We start from the raw sequence: 25,988 nt of genomic DNA, 5'->3' as shown, positions 1-25,988 counted from the left end.
TAACTTTCCCTTGCCTTTAAGGAACGTCCTAATTAACTGGGACCACTTGAGGTAATTCTTACCATTCAATCGATATGTAGCTTGTAAATTTTGTAACTCTCCATCGGTGACTCCACCACTATTAGAACTACTCGAGAAAGGAACCTCGTTGGTACTTCTAGATTCAATGGTTTCAATCATGGCTCTAAGTTATGAGAAAAATTGGAATAAAGGAGGTTTCGGTTTCAAATAACCTAGAAAGGAAGAACTGGAAGCAAAGAAAGTTTTGATTTCAAGTAATGGGGAAAAAACGATTGGACTGAGTATAGAACCTAAGGCTTTGATACCATGCTGAAAGGAAGAACATAAATAATCCAATCTTATTTCACTTCAATCGTACATCACAACATATATACATGCCTATCAATCTGAATAAGCAACTTCCTAAAGAGAAAGTTTCCTAAACTTACTTAGGAAACATGTAAAGGAAAGATCCTACAAAGGTAAAATACAATGAGATAAAAGGAAACAAAGGAAATAAATCAGAACAATAAGCAGCAAGAAATCAGCAAGATATGATACACTTGGTAATAGGAAAGAATCCACCATAGGAAGGAATAATCCACTTGTTGATTTCTAACATATTCAATAATAGCAACCTCTCTGTTGATGGTTGTTCCTAAATCCCATTGAAAAGAAGAAGAAAACTAGTTTAGGGTTTACACTTTGCATTTTGTTTTCTTTGGTTGAATCTTGAAAGTAATGATTGTGGCAAAAACAAAAGAATAAATGAATCCCATTAATTGTTATGGCCAACCTAATTTTGGAGTTACAGTAGTTACCTTTTCGTTTTCTTATTCTTCAAAAATTATACAAAATTATCAGGTATTCCTTTTACCTTTATTTTTTATGCACTTAAATATTTTAAAATATTATACATTATTTTTATAAAATTGCCAAATTTTTTTATATATTATTTTTATAAAATTGAGGGAGTGCAATTCCCCCCCTCCCCCGGGAAAAAATAAAATAAAATAAAATAAACATGGCTCCTCCACTGTTTATGAGTATTAGTAACTTGTGAATTTCTTCTCTTGGTAAATTTGTTCTGACTCTCTTCTCTCTACAATGTGTGCAGATAATTTATAGCAAAAATGATGAGGTTGGAATTGTTTTATTTGGAACTGAAGGTACTCCTGCAATCTTCAGTCCTTTTATGTGTTGCTGCAGCATTATTTTTGTTAGGTTTAATGATCATCACTTGTGATGCTTCAAAATCCTTTTTTCTTAAATTGTCTTTGGGAGTGTTAGTTACATGTATTGCAGGAAATGTAGTGCTGTCCTCTGTTATTATTTTTATCTCTGTTTGGAACTTGTGAGAGAGAAAGAGAAAAGAAGTGGAGAGAAATATGGGAAGTATTTTTTTTTCTTTTGATTCAGTTTTGCAAAGAAAATGAAAGGAAAATGAGTTTCCTTTTGTTTGATTCCAAAGGGAAGAGAGAAAAATTATAGAATAACAGTTGTTTAGATGTGGAATGGAAAATAAAAACAAAGGGAGGGCTGAGGAAAGAATGACTCTCTTGATTGTCTTTCATTTTATTTTCTTCTCATTTTCAACCGTTAAAACCAAAATGGGAATTTTATTTTCATTTCTTGGATCCCTTCTTTCTGCAAGCTCAAAATCATCCCTTGGTCATGGTTTTGTAGGAGAGACTAAAAGTTAGAAAAGCAAGAATCAAGGTTTTCCCCATTGCAGGCATGACTTAGTTTACACGTGTTTTTCATGGTCTTGACTTAGTTTTTCCTTTTCTCTCACCAAAGCATATGGAAAGGGAAAATCTTGAATATTTGTGCGATGCAAATTGTGACCTTTTGATTATTGATATTGCAGTGCTTCGATTCTGATCTGTTTTGTTTATTCAGTTGAATAATGCCGAGGTTATTCAGAGTTGTGCAATTTCAACGGACTGAAAAAATCTACTTTCCTTTTGAATAATTATTTAAGAAACAATGTTGAGTGAAATGCTCTTGAAAATCTCAGATACTAACAATGAGCTGACAAAGGAAGTTGGTGGATATGAACATGTGGTTGTGCTGCGGCATATCAAAGTTGTTGATGGGGATATTATTGAAGCTTTACAGCATCTTCCTCAAGGAACAATTGCTGGTGATTGTATCCACTACTGTCATTGATTGTTGTAGGGTGTATGTTCCTTAACCTTACAAGTTGAGATATAGAGAACAATGCTCTCCCATGCACATGCATCTCGAATTTGGTACACGTGCCATCAGAGATTTTATTGGTTTTCCTAACAGTTGGCTTTCTTTGCTTTGATGTGCACCCTTCGTTACAGTAGCTTGTTCACTTCTTGGAATGCTCAACAAACAGTAATTGGTTCTTGGATAAACTGTCAACTCCCTGATCTACAGTGGGTAGCTTCAACAAATTTTGACCATTCTGTCAGTAAATTTACAGGTCTCTTAATGTGTTTCTTTAATAGGGATATACTTTTTGGTTGATTGCTAGGATTTCGTTGATGATACGGTTTAAGATGCATATTGCCTGGTGACTATATGATATTATAATTTTCCTTGGATTTTGTTAGCTTTAATGGTTCTTCCAGTTTTAGGTTTTTCCTCCCTTTCCCCCCTTCTCTCTATCTCTCTTTTTTTGTTTGTTTGATTGGATGTCTTGGTTTTCCAAGTGAGTTACAGCTTGATTGTATAGTTATTAATTGTTAAGATGTGAATTGCTTAGTTATGAGGGATCATATGCTTTAATTGATCATACCTTGACTTAGTTGTTAGTTCTTGATGCCATTGTGGTTGGGATGGACATGGTGATAAAAAAATTTGGATCAACAAACAAAGGGAAGAAACGCCTTTGCCTTATTACAAATGCAGTGTCTCCTATTAAAGATCCATATGAAGGAACAAAGGAAGATCAGGTCAACACCATTGCTGCCCAGATGACTGCACATGGCATGAAGATAGATTGTATAGTTGTGAGGGGAAATCAAGTTTCAGATGGAAATAAAGCGATGCAAGAAAATGATGATCTGTTGGGCATATTTTCAAATAAAACCTCTTCAAAGACAGTGTATGTGGAGAGTCCGACTTCATTATTAGGTGCACTTAGAACTCGGAATATTTCTCCTGTCACAATATATAGGGGTGATCTTGAAATAAGCTCAAAATTGAAGATCAAGGTGAGAGACATATGGTGTTATTTATTTTATTTATTTTTCTAGTGGTTAATTGTCACATTCTAGGTAAAATGTCTCCATGTTAGACTGTCATAATTAGATTTTTGAATATGTAGCCAGTGTTGTTTATATGTTATCTATTGTTGTATTGGGAGATTGAAAGTGGGAAATGCAGTTTCTAAAGTTGCCAATCTGGAAGAAGCTAAGACAGCCTGGGGTTGCTTGAGCGATCATCCTTCATCAGCTGTAGTTGACTCTACAATGCTGAGTATATTTGTTTTGGGGCCACATATGAGTATTATTTGGTTCACCACTGATTGTTTGTCATTATCATCAAATTTGCTTCAAAACAAATCTCTTTTCCTGTTTGGTTCACCACATTTGTTTTGGGGCCACATATGAGTATGATTAGTATACTAAGAATCGTGAGAGGAGGTGTGTCTTTGTGTACATGAAGTATATAGAGCGAAAAAGAAAAAAAAAACACTAAACGTATTTACAAATGGGATATGTAACGAAAGAATAAAGTGAAATGGAAACAGTCTCAGCCAAAACCACAAGTAGGAGAACACCATCCTTTCAAGGTGCACACTGTTCATCGACTCCTCCAAATGCACCACATTAAACAATACCATGTCATTTCCACAAGCTGCCATGAAACAAAAATATCACTCAATGGTTGCAGCATCACTAGCTAGAAAAGATCAAATTCCAAAGCTCTCTGATGAAGATGATGCTCAATTTTCTCTATATGGTTTGCACATGTGGCACCAATCTACCAAAAGCAAGCCCTTTCTGTTAATAATGAAGCGAAAATAGAATACTTAAGACTGTTTTCCTCTCAAAGAATAACCTGCAGAGTGGCCTTTGTTTGCCATACCCATTTCTAGGGAAAGGAGGAATCTCATTCTTCACTAGGAGCTTGTAAAAAGAAGAGATTGATAACCATCTATTCTCAGAGCCTTGCCATATCAGGGAATCTAAAGCATTGTACTAGACATGCACAACTAAAGGGCCCAAGAGATGATTTATCTGAATCAAAGTCCCAACTCCAAGACTACTCGTCTGACCAAGAATACCAACAATTTACTGCATACCCTCCTATCACTGCAAATCAGCACAAATTCAGAAACCCATCCCACAGCAGCCTCTGACAGTGTGACCATAGAACTGTCTTGCCAAAGCCTAATTCTCACACCATCTCCCATTTGGAAATCCAAGTAGTTCAAGAAATCAAGATTATTATAATTCCTTTCCTAGCCCACCCTAGATTCACAGTTTATCTCCTCAACTACCACAATCAAGTCAGACCCCCCACCCCCTGGGCAATCATCTTCATCCAAGGGCTATTCCCCACAAGGCCTTCTAAAGTTGGTGAGGGCAAGCTTGCAATGGGTTGTCAGCTTGATAATTCCACATCCTCCATTTTGTAGGTGTCATATGGACCATTATGAATTATAGATGGAGAAAGAAATTGTATAATAAGTAATGATGTTTTCGTAGTTGTACCTAGATGCAATTCTAGTATTAATTTGGTTTCAATTTTTTTCATGGTCTTGCTATAAAATTAATTCATTATTTTTCACTTTTTCCACTTTGTGGATACTGATGCAACATTTGATATAGTTACCAAAATGTAAACGTAATCTTTGAGATTTACCTGTTTGTTAAACTCGTAATTATTTAGGTATGGGTTTACAAGAAAACATCTGAGGAGAAGTTCCCAACTCTGAAAAGATACTCTGAGAAAGCCCCTCCAACAGATAAATTTGCCACTCATGAAATGAAGTTAGACTATGAATACAAAAGTTTTGAAGATCCCAGTAAAGTTGTACCTCCAGGACGAAGAATTAAAGGTTATCAGTATGGACCGCATGTAGTTCCTATTTCTTCTGCTGAATGGGATGCAGTAAAGTTCAAACCAGAAAAGGGTATTAAGCTTCTAGGGTTTACAAATACTTCAAACATAATGCGGTATGATCTGGCTTCTATAACTTGGATTTACACTTGGTGCTCATTAGTGGCCATTTGAATGATTAAAAATTTAAAATGTTTTTTACTTCACCTCTTTGTGTTGTCTTACACATTATGCTTAAAAGGCACTATTATATGAAAGATGTCTCCATCTTCATTGCCGAACCAGGCAATTCCAATGCCATTCGTGCAGTTTCCTCCTTAGCAAGAGCGATGAAGGAAATGGAAAAAGTGGCAATTTTGCGCTGTGTTTGGAGACAAGGACAAGGGAATGTAGTTGTTGGGGTGTTGACACCTAATTTATCTGATAAGGATAAAATTGTAAGTCTCTTTATCAAATTTCACCATGACTTTGCTATTTCTAATTGGTCTGTGTATCTGCTTTCTAATCTGAGTCGTACATTTGCTGCACAGCCTGATTCATTTTACTTCAATGTACTTCCTTTCGCTGAAGATGTTCGAGAGTTCCAGTTTCCCTCTTTTAGCAACCTCCCTTCATCAATGCAGCCGAATGAACAGCAACAGGAGGCAGCAGATAACCTGGTAAAGATGTTTGACCTTGCACCAACTGGCAAAGAGGAGGTTTTGCAACCTGAATTTACACCAAATCCTGTTTTGGAGGTACTGGAAGGGACTTATAATTTTAGATGTGAAAAGTGTCTGGCAGTTTGAATTGTTTTACAATTCTTCCCGAGCAATTTATCTGATTTCATATCTTTACTTTTAGGCTTTTAGATGGTGTTACGATTTTAGCAAGGAAATCTGTTATATTATTTCTGTTTCACTGCCTCAATATATATACAGTTCGGAGGAGCACTACTCCACTACCCCACTTCCTTAACTTAAAATAAGGAACCACTTAGCCCTTAGCACTTAGCTAGCCATCTAGATCACTAAGTCCATAGCTTAGCCCACTACTAAGTAAATAAAACTGAAAAACACATCAGCAATTACATGAAACAAATAATAATAGTTTACACATCAAATAATTCTATAAGATTTATCTATTACTCTCGACACTCCCCCTCAAACTGGGAATGGATGTCTTCCATTCCCAGCTTGCTTGTTAGCCTTTGAAATGCTCCCAGACGGCCTTTAGTGAGAAGGTCTATAAGTTGACTTACTGTAGGCACAAATGGAGTGTAAATTAGACCATTATCTAGTTTTTCTTTTATAAAATGCCTGTCAACTTCCACATCTTTAGTACGACCATGTTGCATCGGATTGTGTGCAATATTGATTACTGACTTATTATCACAATATAGCTTCATAGGATCCTTCCATTTGACTTTCAAATCTTCTAAGATTATTTTAATCCATAGTAGCTCACAAATCCTAAGGGTCATTGACCTAAACTCTGTCTCTGCACTTGATCTTGACACAACATTCTGCTTCTTACTCCTCCAAGTCATAATATTTCTTCCTAGGAAGGTGTAATATCTAGATGTTGATCTCTTGTCATCTATTGATCCTGCATAATCAGCATCCGTGTAGAGTTCAAGAGTTAGTTCTTGTCCTCTTTTGAATAGAATTCCCTTACTTGGTGTGCCTTTCAAATAATGCAAGATTCTATGCACTACTTTTAGGTGTATCTCCTTAGGATTGTGCATAAATTGACTAACCACTCCCACTGTATATGCTATGTCTGGTCGGGTATGTGATAGATAAATGAGTCTCCCAACTAATCTTTGGTAGAGACCTTTATCTGTTGCAACATTTTCTGGACTGCTACTTAGTCTATGATTAGACTCAAATGGGGGTTTCAGCTGGCCTTCACCCTAGCATTCTTGTATCGCTTAACAAATCAACAATATATTTCTGCTGGGATATGAAAATACCTTGCTATGAGTGAGCTACTTCAATACCCAAGAAGTATTTCAGCTTGCCTAAGTCTTTAATTTCAAATTCCTTAGTTAAGTACTGCTTTAAACTTTCCATTCCTTCCAAGTCATCTCCTGTCATTATAATATCATCTACATAAACCCACAAAACAAAAATCTTTCCAGCCATAGACTGTCTTATAAGTGAGGTATGATCTCCTTGGCTTTGTTTGTATCCCAATTTTAGCATGGCTTTGGTAAATCTCTCAAACCAAGCTCTAGGTGATTGTTTCAACCCATATAGGGCTTTGTTTAACCTGCATACCACATCTTTTTCTATTGTTGAACTCACTCCTAGTGGAATCTCCATATAAATTTCTTCCTCTAGATCTCCATGTAGAAATGCATTTTTCACATCAAATTATTATAGTTTCCAGCCAAAGTGAGCAGCTAGGGATAGTAAAATCCTTATGGTATTCATTTTTGCAACTGGTGCAAAGGTTTCAAGATAATCCACACCATAAGTTTGGGTATAACCCTTAGCAACTAGTCTTGCCTTGTATCTTTCTAAAGATCCACCTGAATTGAACTTAACTATAAATATCCACCTACATCCATTGTATTCTTCCTTTTAGGCAACTTTACTAGATCCCATGTCTTATTCTTTTCAAGTGCCTGCATCTCTACCCTTATAGCGTCTCTCCAATTCTCATTGCTTAATGCATTGGATACTGTTTTTGGTATGGGAATTGAGTTAATGGTAGTGGGAAATGCTTTGTGACTAGGAGATAAATTTTCACAGGACATGAACAGATGCATGGGATGTTTTGTACAGGTTCTATTTCCTTTACAGGTAGCAATAGGTAGGTCACAGGAGTTAGATAGGTCAGCAATATGTTCAGGTTCATTAGGAGAAATGTAGGTAGAAGTAGTTACCTCATTAGAGACTGATTCATGTTTAGGATTAGGTGCTGATTTAGATGCTTGAACAGGTGTTGGATGAGCAATTGATCTCTTCCTCCTTGAGTATACTTGAAGTGGACGAAGTTCAGGTTTTTTAACATGCACTTCTTCTATCTGCTCTTGAGGTTTAGACTGATTCTTGAATGTAGGTTGTAGAGATACAACATTAGGTTGAAAGTGCTGAATAGATGAAGGTGACAAGGATGGAAGCTCAAAAATAAATAAATCCTTATTTGCTTCATCAGTTATTGAGGTCTCCCCTGAAGAGAATTCTGAACAAAATATTGATTTTGTTCAGCAAATGTAACATCCATAGATACAAAGAATCTTTTGGTTGGTGGATGAAAACACTTATACCCCTTTTGAGTAGGCGAATATCCCACAAAAATACACCTAAGAGCTCTAGGATCAAGTTTTCCCCATTATTGGGAGTGTAAATGAACAAATGCTACACACCCAAATATCCTAGGTATAAGTCCACTAGAGGTTGAAACTTGTGGAAAGAATTGTGACAACAATTGGAGAGGGCTTTGAGAATTTAGACTCTTTGATGGCAGCTTGTTCATAAGATAAGTTGCAATAAGTATAGCTTCCCCCCAATACTGTTTTGGCACATTCTTTTGGAATAAAAGAGCTCTAGTGATATTTAGGAGATGTCCATTCTTCCTTTCGGTCTCCCCATTTTGCTGTGGAGTATTCACACAAGAGGACTCATAAATTATGCCTCTTGCTTGGAAATAGGAAGTAAGGAACTGATTGAAATAGCATTATCTGATCGAATTCGTTTGATTTTCACATTGAATTTAGTTTTTATCATGGTATAGAAAACTGGAAAAGTAGAGCCCACTTTAGATTTATTCTTTAAAAGATAGATCCAAGTGGTTCGGGTGCAATCATCAATAAATGATATAAACCACCTAGCTCCAGTTATATTGGGAATGAGAAATGGACCCCAAATGTCACTATGTATAAGAGCAAATGGAAAAGGACTTTTTTTCATATTAATTGGAAAGGATGTCCTCCTATGTTTTGCAAACTCACATATGTCACATTGGAAGTCTTCCCCATTTAATCCTTTGAACAATAAAGGATACATGATTTTAAGAACATTAAAAGAAGGATGACTAAAATATAAATGTTGTAGCCAAACCCTTTCTCTATGTGACAGTAAGGATTCAGTCATCCAAAAAATAGAAGAGAACTTGTCTGCCCTAGTCTTCTGTCTACTTTGTACCCCAAGAAAGTAGAGACCTCTTTCTCTTTAGCATGCCTAATCATCCTCCTCGTTTCTTACTCCTGAATTTCACAATGAGAGGGATGAAAAATCACCCTACAATTAAAATGTTTGGTGAGTTTCTGAATTGAAACAACGTCAGTAAATAAACATATAGGCCATTTTTCAAGATAAGAGACTCATTAATATAGACATCTCCTTGCCCTGCCACTATAGTGGTTGTACCATCGACAATGGTAATTTTTTTGTTGCTAGGACAGGGGGTATATGAAACAAATTTTTGGGAGGAACATGTCATATGATTTGTGGCTCCTGAATCAATAATCCAGTCACTTGAGAGTAGTATTTGAGGCATTTAGAGCATGAGAAAGTGCAGAAATACTTAAATCAGCAAGAGTACAGATACCTGATCCAATAGGCTTCTCTAGAGATCCAATGAGTTGCCTTAGCTTGGTAATTTCCTCCTTGTTAAATTCAGTTGTCAATATTTCTGTAGGGTCTTTCTCTGTAACTTGTGTGCTTACCACATAGGCTTGCTCATGCCTCTTTTGCTTGTCTGATCCCCCTCTGCTCTTAGCTTGAGATTTTCTATGTAGCTTCCAGCATTTCTCTATAGTGTGTCTAAGCTTCTTGTAGTAGGTACACCACAAGTCCTTGTTCACACGTGCCCCATCTATGGTTTTTTTAACTTCACTTCCTTGGTGTTCAACACTAGATTGCTGCACGTGCACCTTTCTTGTCATAAGTGCTGAATTCTCCACTGTAGGAGTCTCAAGCATGACTCCTCTCCTTTCTTCCTTGGCACGAGCAATAGCTAGAGTATCATTTAGGGATGGCAGATCCTCTTTGCCAAGTATCTGTATTCTTACTACATCAAATTCAATATTTGGACTAGCGGGAAATTCATAACTTCTCCCCTTTTCAACAAACCTTTTGAGTAGAGCTACATCCTCATTGCATTTCATGTTAATGTATTGATAATGATCCATTCCCTGCCATAAAGTTTGCAAGAGATTGGAATATTTAGTGATAGATCTACTTCCTTGCTTTGTCGTTAAGATCTTGGTTTTAATCTCATAGATATGGGCACTATCCTTCACTTTAGAATAAGTTTGCTTGACTGCATTCCAAATTTCTTTAGTTGTGCTTAAGAACATAACGATATTACTAATTTAAAGAAGCATTGAGTTCCATAATCAGGACATTACCATAGAATCTTTTTCAACCCAAGAAGCCTCTCAAGGCCTTGACACTAGTGGGTTTCGGCCAAGCAGTCATTGCATCTAGTTTCTTTGCGTCTGTACTTACTCCAGCAGCTAAAATAATATGCCCCAAATACTCTATTTGTTGTTGGGCAAAGGCACATTTGGATCCTTTAATGTATAATTGATTGAATTGAAGGACTTGAAATGCAACCCTAAGGTGGTCCAGGTGTTTAGAAAATGTTGGGCTATAGATTAGGATGTCATTAAAGAATACCAACACAAATTTTATGAGATAGGGTTCAAATATGTGGTTCATTAAGATTTGAAATGTGGCTGGGGTGTTGGTCAAGCCAAAAGGCATGATTGTAAATTCATAGTGGTCGTGGTGGGTTTGGAAGGCTGTTTTGTGGATGTCGTTTGGATCCATCCGAATCTGATGGTAACCGAATCTTAGATCAAGTTTGGAGAAGACTGTGGCATATCTAAGTTCATCTAATAAATCTTCAACAATGGGGATGGGAAATTTGTCTTCGATAGTGATGGTATTAAGCTGTCAGTAATCAATGCAAAAGCTCCATGTGCCATCTTTCTTTTTAACTAGAAGGATGGGAGATGCAAAAGGGCTCTTGGTGGGTCTAATGATAGAATTGGCTAGCATTTCTTTCACCATTTTCTCAATTTCAGATTTGAGCTTTGGTGGATATCAGTAAGATCTAATATTAACAGGTGCTGAGTTGGGTAGGAGGTAGTTCTTTAGGTTCTGCAAATAAGTCCTGGAATTCAATCAGGAATAAATCTAGTGATTCCAACTCATGTATCTGCCATGGCGACGGACTCTTACTGCTGTTGGTCATCCTGAATTGTCCTCCCAACCTTTCTTGGTTCTCTTCTTCGCCATGGGTCTCAATCGAGAATAGTTGGGCTACTTGGACTATTTTATACTTAAACAACTTTTGAAGTTTCTTGCCCTTGATCATCTTGCAAATTCCATTCTCCACATTCCCTTGCAATGTCACTCTCCGGCCATCCTTCTCCAACGTTACCTCCATTTTGTTGAAATCAAAACTTATTGGGCTTACTCCTTTCATCTAGTCGACACCCAGAACTATGTGGCACCCTCCAAGTTTAAGCAATCTCAAATCAGTCCTAAAGTCTTCACCCTGCATCATCCAACAAAACCCCAGGCAAGCTGATCTGCTTAGGACCTTACTTCCATTAGCAACTGTTACCGAGAGTGGTTGAGTATTGGAGATTTCACATTTCAACTTCTTGGCAATTCCCTCATCAATAAAACTGTTGGTACTCCCATTATCAATCAATACCATGAGAGTACTATCTTGAGACTTCCCCTTCACCTTAATGATCTTGCTGCCTGTCATCCCCTTAATTGCATGCAACGAAATAGCCCTGTTATCTTCCTCTTCTAACTCTTCGACTACAACTATTGTGTCTCCTTCATTATTCTCGTCCACATCCCCTCCTTCTAATAAAAGGAGTTGCCTCTTGCATTGGTGTCCCAGAGTGTATTTATCTCCAGACCGGTAGCATAGCCCTGTCGGTCTCCGTTGCTCCCACTGTCTAACTCCTTGCCATCCTAGGGAAGAGCTTGCTAGAAACTTAGATCTCACCTCCAATCTAACCATTTCCTTCCCCTGCACCTTCCCTCCTAGGAAATTTACTCCATAAACATTCCCTCTTCCTTGAGTTCTTTGTTTCCTCATTAAGGCCTCAACTGTTAATTCTTGCAGCAATGCATCCTTTGCAGCCTCTTGTATTGTCCGAGGCCGCATCATCTTAACCATAGATCTAATATCATCATTTAGACGGCTGATGAAATTAGATACGAAATATTCCTCCGTTATGTACGAATTCCGACTGAGCATTAACGACTTCAGCTCCTTAAATCAGAGTTGATATTCCTGCACTATACCTCTCTGCTTCAACTTATTAAATTCTTCTACTATATCCACCGTTCTTCTTTCGCCAAACCTTTCGCATAATCCTCTCGCAAATTCCTCCCAATTGTGATCACCTCTCACGCTCGACCATTCTTGGAGCCAAATATCTCTTACATCGCTCAGGAAAGCAGTGACCAATGTGACTCTCTAGTCGTCAACTACCCTATGGATGTTGAACAATTTCTCACACCTTCTAATCCACCATCGTAGCTTCAACCCATCGAAAACAGGCAATTCCAACTTCGGCATTGAAAAATGCGTGTGTCCGAAATTGGCCGGAGCTTTTGGTTTCCTTTCTACTCCAATTTCTCTAGGTCCGATCAGATCACCCCCCTAATTCCGACGACTTGACCACTCTCTGGCTCACTCCAATACCTAGAAGTATTGGATCCAAGTGTTCTCGAGGAGGAAAATCGGGAGATATTCATACCTGAGCTTGGTTCGAGAACATCAGCATAAATTGCTGCATTTGTTCTCGAACCATATTACTCTATTCTTGCATTTTCGTTCGAATCTGATTGCGCATGTCTCCTTGCAACCGATTCGCCACCACCTCCAGCCTCTTATCCAAAATGGTTCCAATTGTATCCTCCATGGATCCCATCTATTGTTGCACCTCCATCACTGTCACTAACACTTGCTGTAGTTGCAGTTCCATCTGCTTCATGTGAGTACCGTCGACCATCATAAGGGTACGAGACGTTGGCCAAGAAGGAGCTCTGATACCACTTTGTTAGATCACCGATCTGATCGAGGGAATTTTAGGCGGGAGGAGACTTGAAGAATTAGAATGAAGACGAGGGAGAGAGAGAGAGGGAAATTGAGAGAATGAGCAATTCGAATTTCATTGATGTCTTTCAAATGAGCCGGGACTCTGTTTTTATAGAGTTCCTCAGCTAAAAGATTAGGCGCCAATTCTGTTACAGCATTGCACATGCTTGCGCCTAGCTACTGCCCCTTTTTCCTATCATACCCTTACAATCTCTTCTTTATTACAATCTGGTAGCCTAAGTACATGACATATAATATGGCCAAATGGATAAAAAATATAGAACCAAAAAACAAGAAAGAAAGCGAGAAGGATGAAAAAAGGGTGAAAAGGCAACCTGGGGAACCAACCAGTTGCAACCCAGCTAGTAATGGGCCTGTCTGGAGCTGAAAAGGGTGCAGCAGTTCAGAAGCTTGTTTTGCTGCTAGGTGGCTTGAGCTGGGGGGAGTATAGCAGCAAGAGGCTGTTTTACTATTAGGACTTAGGAATATAGGATGAGTTGGCAAAGGGCTGGTATAAGTTTGCTTGAGAAGGGATGGAAAAAGCTTGGAAAGAGTATTTGAATCCTCAAGAGACATACCTTGCTCTGTAAATACTGAGAGGACGAAGGACAAAAAGGCTGAGAGTTCAGCTGTTTCTGCTTGAGGCAGAATATCCGGAAGAGCACTAAACAGTTCTAAGTATTGAAGAGGAGTTGAGAATTGAGTTGGAAGAAGCATTTCTTAGTTAAATCCAATCTCCTTCCCTTGCATTGCATTTGCATAGCACTAGTTGTATTAATGCATTGCATTGAGGAGTTATGTAGCTTTGAGGTACTGCTCCAGATGGCTTGAAGCTCTTCCTGTGAGGCTCACTGTGTCATGCCTGGGAACTCAAAGGGGCACTAATTGATCAACCTCCATTAATATGTCACATACTAGTGTGCCAAATGGTGAAGGTTCTGTTCATTTCTGTGCGGCTCATGTTCTGTGCTTCTGTATTTCTATAATTTCCTAGTTAATTGTTGTTTGAACTCATCGATGTTAAATGAAGAATGGTTAGCATCAGACTGGAATTAAACTTTTGGATCAAAAAAATAAAGGAAGTTGACTAGTTTGGCTAACTGGGCATCCATGGTTGCAAGCTTGAAAGAGACTGACAGAGGGAGAGAACCTTATCTAAGTAGTCAGTGGTGTTCTGTAATCTCCATGGTTGGCCAGGCGGCGCCTCCTTTGGCAGAGAAGATGCTGGATGCTGTCTGGTCCAGTGGCCATGCCAACAGGACTCCTGCTCTTGGTGTGAGGTTGAGACAAAAAGAAACAACACAGAAATGTTTTAGAAAGGCTTGAACTAAGTCTTCAACTAATATAAAAAGAAATGACTTCGTTTAAATGGAATTTGAATTAAGCAGTTATTGAGGTTGATTGTGACTGGATGGTACTTCTAAAATGAATTTTGGCAGTTAGGGAGTATGAAATCTCACCTTAAGCCCCCTATGAGTGTGTTAAGATGGTAAATGAAATAATCAAAGTGTTCTATAAATGTTTAGGGAAAAATTCAGATTGCTTAAAATGAGAAATGTGTTTGAAGTGTCAATTGTGCTGAAGGATAGAGAAAAAATCATAAAAATGAAAAACATACTCCAGGCTATGTAACAAAGATGTGAGACAAAAGTTTGACAACAACAACAACATATCCAGCCTTTATCCCACTATGTGGGGTCGGCTACATGAATTCTAGACTTCCATGTATTTCTGTCTATGTAACAAAGATGTGAGACAAAAGTTTGAGTGAAGCAAAAATCCAAAAGAAGGCAAAAATGTGCAAAAGGGGATCAATCTGCTTGTTTTAGGGCATTTTAGCTGGATTAAGATTTTGAAGTGCTAGGACCTATTCTTTTGGAGAAAAATTCCATAAAAATAGCATGCCCTCTTCTTGAGTAGGACAAAGTTTGTGCAAGGTCTTATGTCCAGCAAAAATCAGCAAAGAGCTCTTAGGGCTGAAAAATTTTAGCTGTCTGGCTTGTCTGGGAAAATTCTGTGCAAAATGGTTGTGAAGAGTTAAGAGGACCTAGGAGATCTAGGAAAATTCACAAAAATGATAAACAAGTCTTAAGTATGATTTAGAGATACTAACGTCACGATCGAAAAGGGGCCCTTGACGAACACCTAACCCTCGGGGGACCCTTGGGGGACCATTGGCTCACTAGTCACAAGCAAGCCTTTTTGTATAATATGGCAATTTTTATTTTGGTTGCTAATGATAACCATAAACTGAGACAATACATAAAAAATCTTAACTTTGGCCATAGGAATAAATGTGAGGCCTGCCAAAAGAAGCATAACTTAATTGTTCGAATAGCTCAAATGGATTATTTGTTGGTTCCCAAGCCACCGTGTGATCTGAAATAGACATATAAGTATTGAGTGAGTAAAAGAGTAAATGATAAACAGCATATATCAAGATAGGATTGGAACAAACAAAAGCAAGTTTTTATGGAAGTAAAGTTTTTCTTTTGAAAGCATGTGATAAACACTCATTTTCTTTTTAAAATAATTTTTTTCTTTTAAGAAAATTCCTTTTTGGCATATTAACATAAAACTAAAATTTTCTATTCCATGGGAGTACACTGTGCTCTGCTTGGGTGAGGGGCTGGGATAGGGGACGAAGAGGTGCATGATGGAAAGGAACATAAGGGGAATGGCATGAATGTGTTAATCTCCCCATGTTTAGGAAGAATGGAATGCAAATGGAAGTAATATGGCCTCACTTTGTTTGGATAGAGAATGGATGGGCCCAATGGGGAGGGAACAGTAAAGTAAAAAAATGAGAATAATATTTTTCACATATAGGAGAACAGGAGAAACATTTTCAGCACTATAAGTTTTGATGAAATTACTCAAATCCACATGCAAAGTTTATGGACAAACTTACCTTTATCTGTGTGATGACGCAATAGACTGTCAGCAAGAAACTGGGTCTTGAGTTCAATGGAAGGTCCACATCATAGGTCGATCCCAGGTCCAACATAAGAAGAATGTCAAGACCCCCAAGGATCTCCAAGGATATAATAGTAATTTTGTATTATACTTTGTTGTTAGTACTGATTGTACTTTGCTATTGTAGCCTATAAATAGGATAGATTAGGTAGAGAATGGCATAGATGAATGATAATTGAATCTCAGATTTCTCTCTCAAGTCTGATCTCTCTCGTTTCCCTCTGATTCTCTCTCTTGGTTCTGTTCTGACTGCATTTCTCCCTCAATTCTTGCTGTATTTTCCTCCCTTTCAGTCTAATTCTCCCTCCAAATTCTCTGTACTCTTGGTTTCTACCTAAAATACCCTAGCTTAAACCCTAGGATCGTGACAAAGAACTGCCCCAGTGGATTCCAGGAAAGGCCCTCTGATGCTTAAATTATTACCATGGATGGATGAAGTAAAGAGTAGAGAGAATGAAGGAAAGAGAAAATAGACATCTCTGGCTGTTGCTCTTCTTTTCTGGTTTGCTGGATTTGTCGACCTTATATGCCTCAGTCTCCTTTACCCTTTATGTAAACTTTGATATATATGGCACCACACATCTAGGGGGGTGAATTGGGTGAATAAAACTTTGAATGGTCTTAAAAATATTTTCAGCAATATATGATTATATGCAAAAAAAGTTTTCAGTGAAAGTGCCATGCAATGCTTGAAAAGAATAAATGCACGAGACACAAAGTATTTATAGTAGTTCAGCCCTTCCTAGCCTACATCCACTACTCTAGCACTCAGTTAGAGATTCCTAAATCCACTAAATAAAAACCAAACTGCAAACCACAGTCCAATATAACCGCTAGCTATCCTGCTAGCCTGCTAGTACTTCCCTCTAGGAAACTCTTACCAAAAAGAATAAGAAATACAACTCTTAACATAAGAATCTCAACACAAGATCTTGTTACAACAAGGTTAAAATAGTTTTACAGAATAAGAACAAGCCTTAAAGATGAAAAGATTGAAACAATGAAGCTCAAAAGTAATTTGAAGATTTGATCTTTAAAATGTGCAAGTCCACTCTTTCAACCGCTACTTTGATCTTCAAAAGGACTTGTATTTTTAGCCTTGCATGTCCCCACAAATTTCTAGCCATTGGAGAACAAAAATGGCAAAGAATCAGTTTGCAGAAAACTAGCCATTAGTAATTTTTCGAACAGAAACTATTGACAGTTTCAGTAGGCAGTTGACAGTTTTTTTTGAAATTTAAAAAATCAGTCTACAGTTTTTCCAGTTTTGAAAAATAGTTGATTGTTTAACTTTGAAACATTGATCTAGAAGGGACCGATTGGCTTGATTTCAGAAGCAGTTGACATTCTTAAAAAGGAAGTAGGCAGTTTATTTTAACCTTGAAGAACTAGTCAGCAGTCTTAGATAATAGATCGACAGTTTTGCCATTGGATTTTATGTTTAAATAATTTTTCTTCTATTTTGGGGTTATTCTCTTTGCCTTTTATACTTATGACAATATTTCATCGATTTAAAAGACTAATTCAAAACCATTTTCAAGAATTGTTCAAAATAGTTTATCTTCAAAACCTTGATGATGACTTATTTCAAAAATCATTTAAGCAACACTTATTAAAGTTTTGTGTTAAGATATTCATCATCAAAATCAAACCAACACTGCTTGCCCTTAATTTTTCAAGGCAGATTTTGTGCGGGGGGGACAACCCAACCCATATCATCCTGGGTTGATGTTGATTATCTGTGGGTCTTTTGAGGGCCTCTTTGGAGGAAGACTATGGCTGCCACTCAGGCATTGTGGTGACAACCACTGTGCTGCCCCTGAATTGATTGGCTGTATTGGGTTTAGCGCTAGCGCTAGCTGGCATACGGAGAACAGAACCATTGCTAGCGCACCTCAACAGGGGATCACTCATACACACACGAGTCCATGGTAGCATTGTGTTCCAGTCGGGGATTGATTATGCACACGTGAGTTCATTGTAGCTTTGGAGGCAGCCTCATCTGATAGCGCCTCGTGCGAGTCTGTGCCTCAACAGAGAGCCTCTCTTATGACACCACATGTCGGGTTGCAGGGATCCACCTGTATCAGTGTTTATATGTACTACTTATGAAAGAGTATTACTAAATCTCCACCCCACTACTCTGATCTAAGAAAATTGCTTTCCTTCCCATTAGATGGCCATTATAAATTTGTACTTTTAAAGCATATCTTATTGGCATGTACTGGATTTCAGGGCAGGGTTGAAACCTATTTTTGGTGGGCCGCCTAATGAGAAACAAAATGAGAAATATGTAAATGAATAAAAGAAATAAGAAAGAAAAGGAAATGCAGTAGTTTTATATTCCTTGTCTTTTAATTGAGTTTCAACTTAGAAGTACATTAGTGTGTGGGTTTAGTTAGATGGCTATTGTCATGTCTTATACATGAGTTGAAGAATTGGTGATGATTATGAAGGTCTCTCTCTCTCTTTCTTTGTGAACTAGTTTTAGAAGAAGCACCAATACCGTCCAATGGACAGGTTTACAATATCATTTCTAGTCATTGCTTTAGAAGTTAATAACATTTCTGGAAAAATAAAAGAAGTCTCTGACTTTTAAAATTCCATGTAACTGACAAAATAAGGGCAAGTTGTATTGGTGTGAGAAGCTTCAATGACATCTTGCTATTAAATTCAAATTATATTCTCTAGTAAGGCCAACAAACAAAGGAAAAAAGGAAATGCATCTTCTTTGTCAAAAGTTAAAAAGAATGCAATCTCCTGACCTATGTGTTGTCTCTTCATGTGGTGTTTGAGAAATTTGTCAAATGAAGATTGGCAGATTGCTTGCTCTGAATGTTTTTGCTTTACTTTTTCTTTAATTTATTCTTTTTATGATATCAATAATACCCAATGTCATATGTGGCATGTTATCAGCGTTACTATCACCATCTTGAGTTGAAATCAAAGCACCCAGATGCACCAGTGCCTCCGTTGGATGAAGCTCTCAAGAAGATAATAGAATCTGATCCAGAACTTCTTTCGCAGTGCAAATCTGTCATTGATGAATTCCATAGGTGCTTTGAACTCAAGGAAAATCCCAAGGTAGTTTACTGAAGCACTTCTTATTGATTGACTGGGAGGGCTCGCAGGAGATTTCTTAATGCTATTGATATTGATCAATTTTGCAGCTGAAGAAATCAACTAAAAGATTACACAGGGAGAAGCCCTCTGGATCAAGTGATGAAGGGGAGGGCCTTAGGAATCCAGATGACGTTAAAGTTATGCATTCAATTGGAAATAGATCTGAGGTTAAAGTTGAGAAAATTGGGGACTCGACTCCTATCCAAGATTTTGAAGCTATGATATCCCGCAGAGACAGCCCCGAATGGGTTAATAAAGCAATTAAAGATATGAAGAATAAAATTTTTGACCTGGTGGAAGATTCATATGAGGGGGATAACTATCAGAAGGCACTAGAATGTTTAGCCTCTCTTCGTAAGGGCTGCATTGTTGAGCAGGTATACATTCTTCCACTCATTTTTTTCTCTCTCCTCCCTCCCATTTCCGCACACACAAGACAAAAAGGATGATTTTTTTCGTAATGAATTTGAGCTTCTTCCTATTTCAATCTATAAATAATTAGAAAGCCATCTTGCTGTTTGGGTAAATTGTGCACCCTTCATTCCCAATTTGATTTGATCTTTTTGATTATTTTATTTTATTTTTATTGATAGTTTCATAAGCCAGTGTATCCCTGGATTATATAATGCTGTTGTTCAAAAGTGGTGTACAGTGCAATTTCTTCCTGCTGTCCTCTGCTTTCTTATTATCTCCTCTTAAAAGCAAATCTGTGTCCTCAAATTTCAATTGTTCTTTAGGTTTGCAGCTTTAGGTTCTCAAACGACAAATGGGAGCTCTTAGCTCCGACAAATTCCTATTTATATGATGATTTCTGTATAGATTAGGAAAGACATCTTTGTCTTGATTTGAGGAATGTCCTTTATTTAATTAGTAGACATTCTAATTGAATGCATCAGTTAATTCCTCAACTATCTAGATCTGAGGTTTTACCGTGGCATTCTTGCAATTAGCCTCTCCACCTTTTCATGAGCATTCTTGTTGCTTGTTTGCTATGTGATACTGTTTAGTAGGCATGCTTAGTGTCAGTAAATACGTGGAACATCAGTTCATGTTACTGCTGCTGGACAATCAAAGTCTCTATTCTTACCAGTTCCAGTTGTTTGTTAGAAACCGTACTTAGCAACATACAAGTACAAACAAATGCAGACTCTGCTGTTTGATATGTTTTCTTGGCTTACAAATCTGTTTAAGTTGATGATTCAATTATCTCATGTTTGTCCTCAAGGAGCAAAGCCTTCTTGCTTTTTCAGTACAGTAGTTTTAATGCACAACAATGTTTTTCTTCATAATAGACAACTTGAAATGTCAACGATCAGGGGGCTAAAGTTTGTGATTTAATGCCTATCTGACTTGGGGTGAATGAAATCCAATGTAAGATGCTTATGAAATATTGACTTCTGGAATTTAAAGTTCATAAAACTATGCAAAATTTGGAATTCTTTTATGCTATATGATTTGATATATTGGGAATTGAGAGCCTTATGTGAGAGTCCAAGATCAATGCTGAAGGCATCACATTTAGCACCTGTATGCATAATTTGTGTGTCCAAGTTTAAACTAATTTTGAATTATTCATTTATGTCCTAGGAAGAAATGTTTTAGTGTGACAGTTACAATTAAATAGTAGAGATTGGTTGAATCATGAAACTTCTTTCTTTACAGGAACCAAAACAATTCAATGATTTCCTGCGTCATCTCTGTAAATTCTGCCAGGAGAAAGACCTAAACAGCTTCTGTGAATTTCTTGCATCCAGAAAGGTTACTTTGATCACCAAGACTGAAGCCATAGACAGGTTTGCTGTTATTAGATTTCCTCTTGTTCTTCAATTCCCTGTGTTACACATCTGGAGAACTATTTATTACTTCAGCCCATTGTTTCCTTTTCTTTCTAAATAGCATTTGTTTTTCTCCTGAGCAGCGAAATTACGGATGATGAAGCGAGGAACTTTCTGGTAAAGCACGAGCAAGGGCAATGACCTCAGTTTGTCAAATTTTGGACGTTTTGCAGTAACTTCACATCTGCCACACACTGAATTTGAAAGGACTATTGTACATGCATGTACTTGGAAATTTGTTATGGATGTTGACTTTGTTGTACCTGAGAAATCCCTGATAATGTATGCTTTAATGACCCCATCCATGCCTGGGACATACCAAATGACCCTTAAAAAAGAACTGATAGTGATGGATATCACAATGGGAGTGGCCGTATCAAGAAGAAACAACATTTTTGAGTGATCCTGTTGGACAAGCCTTAGCTTCCACCCCACCTGAAGTGGTTGGCGGACAAAGGTCGATTAGCGAAATGAACGACTAAGCTATATATCTTGTTTGCTCCACAGATATGTGATGAAATCTAAATACAAAATGGGAAAATTACATGCGGTATGTTTAGATTAATTGTAATAATTATTTTTTATATTTAAAAAATATAGTGAGTATTTCTGATATTTAATGTTATGTTATTAGTTAACTCCAATTAAATATTTAAAGATGACAAAAATGATCATATATTTAAAAAAAGAATCTTTTTTTTTTCTTTTTTGTCTCTCTTAGTCAATGACAATAACAACAATGATAGCGATGCTTACTCTCTCACTTTCTTCAAATAACTCAATGGCTAATGATTAATTATCATGAGTCTTACGACAACCTCACGGTCGTTGCCTCGTTGCTATCGTCGCCTCTTCTCAAAGCAAGGTGACGACCGTGAGGCGACGAGGTGCCGCAGAGAGGAGAAGGCAGTGGAGGCGCAGTCATGGGAGAGGAGCAAGCAAAGAGCAGGAGTTATTTGAAGAGGAGAAGGCAGCGGAGGCGCAATCATGGGATGGGAGCAAGCAGAGCAGGGGCAATGCTTTGCAAAGTTTGAGGGGGTAATTTTGTCTTTTTGCCCCCTTCCTGTAAGGCTCTCGGTAACCCTTTCAGGCTTCCAAGACTTTTTCAATTATCATTGGTTGTTTGTTTTTTTTATTTTTTTTTAAATTAGAGTAGAAATGAATGAAAAATAAGGAAGAATGTAAGATAAAATAATTATATAGTCTTTTTATTTAATAACGGGATGTTATTGCTATTTTTCAAACATTAAGAGTGATTTTTACAATTTCATTAAACCTCAAGCATGTTCTTTCTTTGCAGTTTACTCATTACTCATTAAAAAACTAACAATACCATGCTCCACTCAACATAATTTAGAATTTAAGTTATTTAATTTAAAAAAAAATGCACTCTCAATATCCTACCTAATAGAGTTCTCCCTTTTATTTGAGTTTGGGACCGATTGGGAGATAGAGTTCTCCAAGTGTGATATGCTCATGAACACTCTTTTTAGTTCTCCAAGTGTGATATGCTCATGAACACTTTTTTTCCTCTTACCAAAAAAAAAAAAAAAAGCCTACACACAAATAAAACTACAATTAATCATACAATTAGCCAAATTCTCAGTTCAAGCAAATTACATAACATAGGGCCCATCAACTCTTACTTGTCCAGAGAAACACAATTCTTTCTTAGGTAACATTTGTTAAAATTAGTAAGATAAAGGAGCATCAACATGAGATTAAAATATTTTTCGGATCAAGATATAAAATGATTAAAATAAGTTTGAGAAGTATTTACAGATTTCTATCATATTGTTTGTTAAATTTTTTAAAATATATTGAGAATTATATATTTTTTCATATATTTGTTAAATACATATGATAAGCAATGAGATAAGAGTTTTTTTTAACAAAATATCCCTAATACAAAATTCATTCAAAATTGTATGTTAACATCACCAACAAATTTATGATTAAAATAGTGTTTTATGATAAATTTGAATTGTCAAAAAATAAAAATTAAAAATAATATTTTATTTCTAAATTCATGTTCAAAAATAGATTTAAAAAATAGAAATAATTATTGGTGGAATTACAATAATTCTACTTAAATAATTAAAAACGGCCAAAACATAAAAAAAATTAAAAAAAAAAAGACCAACGGATGAATGAGGATCGAAGAAAGAGAAAATCACAGAAAGATTGGTGAAGCCAAAGAGATCAAAGGAAGATCGAAGAAATACCAGCGGATATATGAACGAGAAGATCAGTAGTCGCCAAACTATAAAACGAATGGGAAATGGAGACCAATGGTGGCCAAACGATTCAATGGCAAAGAAGAAGATGAAAGGCAAGGAAGATTGGTGGTCGGGCGGACGATGGGATGAAGAAGATGAACAGTAACTTTCAGGAAATAAGATGAATAGTGAGAAATGGGTGAGCGTTTTTATAAAGGGCATGTGCGTAATTTATGCTTATTTGTAAAATATCAGATAAATTTTTCTTAAGAAGGAGGACAGATAAATTTATGTTAAAAAAGTAAAATAAGGAGTCACATGATGGCTTTTTCAGGGATGGTCAAATAAGTTTAACAAACACGTTAAAAAGAACAAAAGTCTAAAATGCTTCTCATATCTTACCTTTGCTACCACATATCTTAGTTAACAAATACTACCTACAAATAATAGAACTAGTCCTCACTTATTGTTGTCTAAAACATTCTTATTCACTGTCTTTTCTTGTAAATTTTTGTCGCCTTCAAACTGAAAGAGATTCATGTGATCATGTGGTGAAGACATTACAAATACTTATTGTCAGCGATGATATATGATATTTAGCTGAGTTAATATGCATACGTCTTACTTGTGTCACACTCAGCCTCAGTTCGATTAACTTAGTCACTCTCACCGTCAATATTCTATTTAGGCCCGACTCGACCCAAGAAATGGGTTTTCCACATACCCAAGGGTAAACTAATTTTGCTCGATATTAAGCTACTCAATCCAACTAGGATTCTCCCTTAAACTTAAGCAACAATCTCAATCATGGTTTGGGATTATTTCTTAAAGTCTAGAATAATCTTAATCTCGATAAACTTGCATAAACCTTTTCTCCTAAATCTTAGGAAGTTAGTCCTCAAAGATAAGTCTAATATCTTTGTATTTGTCTAGGATAACTATTTTTAATCACTATCTAACAATGTGATTAATTATAAGTAAAGGATTATCTCTAATCTACTATAAATAAAGGAGGATCTTTCTTCCCAAGTAAGCATTCTCAATTATAATCTCTAGCATACATGTTTTATCTTTACTATTGCTCCATGTTTCACTTGGGTATTGTAGTGACTTTCTTGACATGGTTATGGGCAATCCTTGTTTTATAAGTTCATTAACCCAAAGTTTTTACTTGTGGGAGCCAACTATTGTACTTTCCGAACAAATATGTTAATAATCAATTTTTTGCATCATTAATAGACCTTGTTTGTGGGAATTTGAGGATTTTCGTTGATTAGAAACAAAAGTTAGACATTGAATTGATTCCCATACTACAATCATACTGCAACTGCAACCTCATGTTAGACTACTTTGCTAACAAAAGGTGAAGCTAACTAATAATCGAAGTACGTAGTCACTAGAGATACAAACCTCCAAAACTGCTGATAAGGGCCAATGGCTTTCTGTGTGCCAATATTATTTTCTTTGGTGAGTAGTCCAACCAAGGAACATGTTTATTCCACGATTTTATGAAAATTTTAATAGATAAAATATCGCAGTTGTAACACCCCCAAAATATTTTAGAATATTTAGAGATTTGAGGATATAAATTTGGCTTTAATTTTAAGAAATATTTAATTGGCCAAGTGTGTAACACACCAAATTATTTTTGAATATTTGGGAGTTTAAGGAAATAAATTCAAACTTAATTTTAAGATAAATTTATTTTGAGGTTGGGTTTTAAGTTGCCTTTGGTTTTGGAATTTATTAGCCATCCTCGACCTCAATAATTTTGAATTCTTTAAGGAGGCACAAGTATAACAAACCTCAACGTCTCAAAACTTTCAAAGTTTGAGTATAACAAACCTCAACAATGTCTTGGAAATTTTGAATTCTTTAAGGAAGCACAAGTGTAACACATCTTAGCACCTCAAAACTTTCAAAGCTTGAGTATAATAAACCTTGACAACTTTTTGACAATTTTGACTTCTTTAAGAAGGCACAAGTGTAACACACCTTGATGTCTTAGAACTTTCAAAGCCTGAGTGTAACATACCTCAATAACTTCTTCGCAAATTTTGAATTTTTTAAGGAAGCGTGAGTGTTAAAAACATTAGTGTCTCACAACTTTCAAAGCTCGAGTATAACATACCTTGATAATATTGAATTATTTAAGAAGGCACAAGTGTAGCAAACCTTGATGTCTTAAAACTTTCAAAATTCGAGTGTAACAAACTTGGGGTCTCAAAACTTTCAAACCCCAAGTGTACCAAACCTTAATAACTTTGAATTTTTCACACAAGGGTCAAATGTGTTAAACCTCGGTTGCCTTCGCCACATAGCTTTGGGTCCTCAACTTTTTTTTACAAATCCTAAGTGTCTTAAACCTCAAGAAAGCATATTTTTTTAAGTCCTGATAGTGAGTTTTGATGAACATATATTTTCATCAAGTCGTAACGAGTAAACCTCGATGAACCATAATTTTTCTATGTGCTCAAGTTAACAAACCTCAACATCTCTGCATTTTCTTTTAAGGCTTAGGTGAGGTAAACTTCGATGAAACATATATTTTTCACAAGTCTTGAGGAGTAAACCTCGACAAACCATATTTTTTCTATGTGCTTATGTGAGCATACCTCAACATCTCCACATTCTTTTTTAAGAATCTATTAAGGTAACCTCAATGCCTCAATCCTCTATATTACCCACGTATAACCAATATCAATCACATCTAACCTGGTAGTTC

The 25,988-nt window shown here is 36.6% G+C and overlaps 1 protein-coding gene across 1 annotated transcript in view; it reads left to right on the top strand.

Annotated features, from left to right (window-relative positions):
• Positions 1-21,591, top strand: part of LOC127802691 (ATP-dependent DNA helicase 2 subunit KU80) — a 39,097-nt gene extending 17,506 nt beyond the window's left edge. Inside the window, exons 3-12 of the mRNA XM_052338649.1 lie at positions 1,118-1,169; positions 2,021-2,152; positions 2,788-3,188; positions 4,873-5,159; positions 5,285-5,480; positions 5,574-5,780; positions 19,003-19,170; positions 19,257-19,586; positions 20,872-21,002; positions 21,128-21,591. Coding sequence (XP_052194609.1) covers positions 1,118-1,169; positions 2,021-2,152; positions 2,788-3,188; positions 4,873-5,159; positions 5,285-5,480; positions 5,574-5,780; positions 19,003-19,170; positions 19,257-19,586; positions 20,872-21,002; positions 21,128-21,185 — 1,962 coding nt within the window. The 3' untranslated portion in view covers positions 21,186-21,591. The remainder of the gene's footprint in view (positions 1-1,117; positions 1,170-2,020; positions 2,153-2,787; positions 3,189-4,872; positions 5,160-5,284; positions 5,481-5,573; positions 5,781-19,002; positions 19,171-19,256; positions 19,587-20,871; positions 21,003-21,127) is intronic.
• Positions 21,592-25,988: the final 4,397 nt, after the last annotated feature.

This window comes from Diospyros lotus, chromosome 5 (assembly GCF_014633365.1).
Source record: "Diospyros lotus cultivar Yz01 chromosome 5, ASM1463336v1, whole genome shotgun sequence".
Lineage (NCBI taxonomy): Eukaryota > Viridiplantae > Streptophyta > Magnoliopsida > Ericales > Ebenaceae > Diospyros > Diospyros lotus.
Note: the sequence above shows the minus strand (reverse complement) of the source record. Positions and strands in the feature narration are given on the sequence as shown.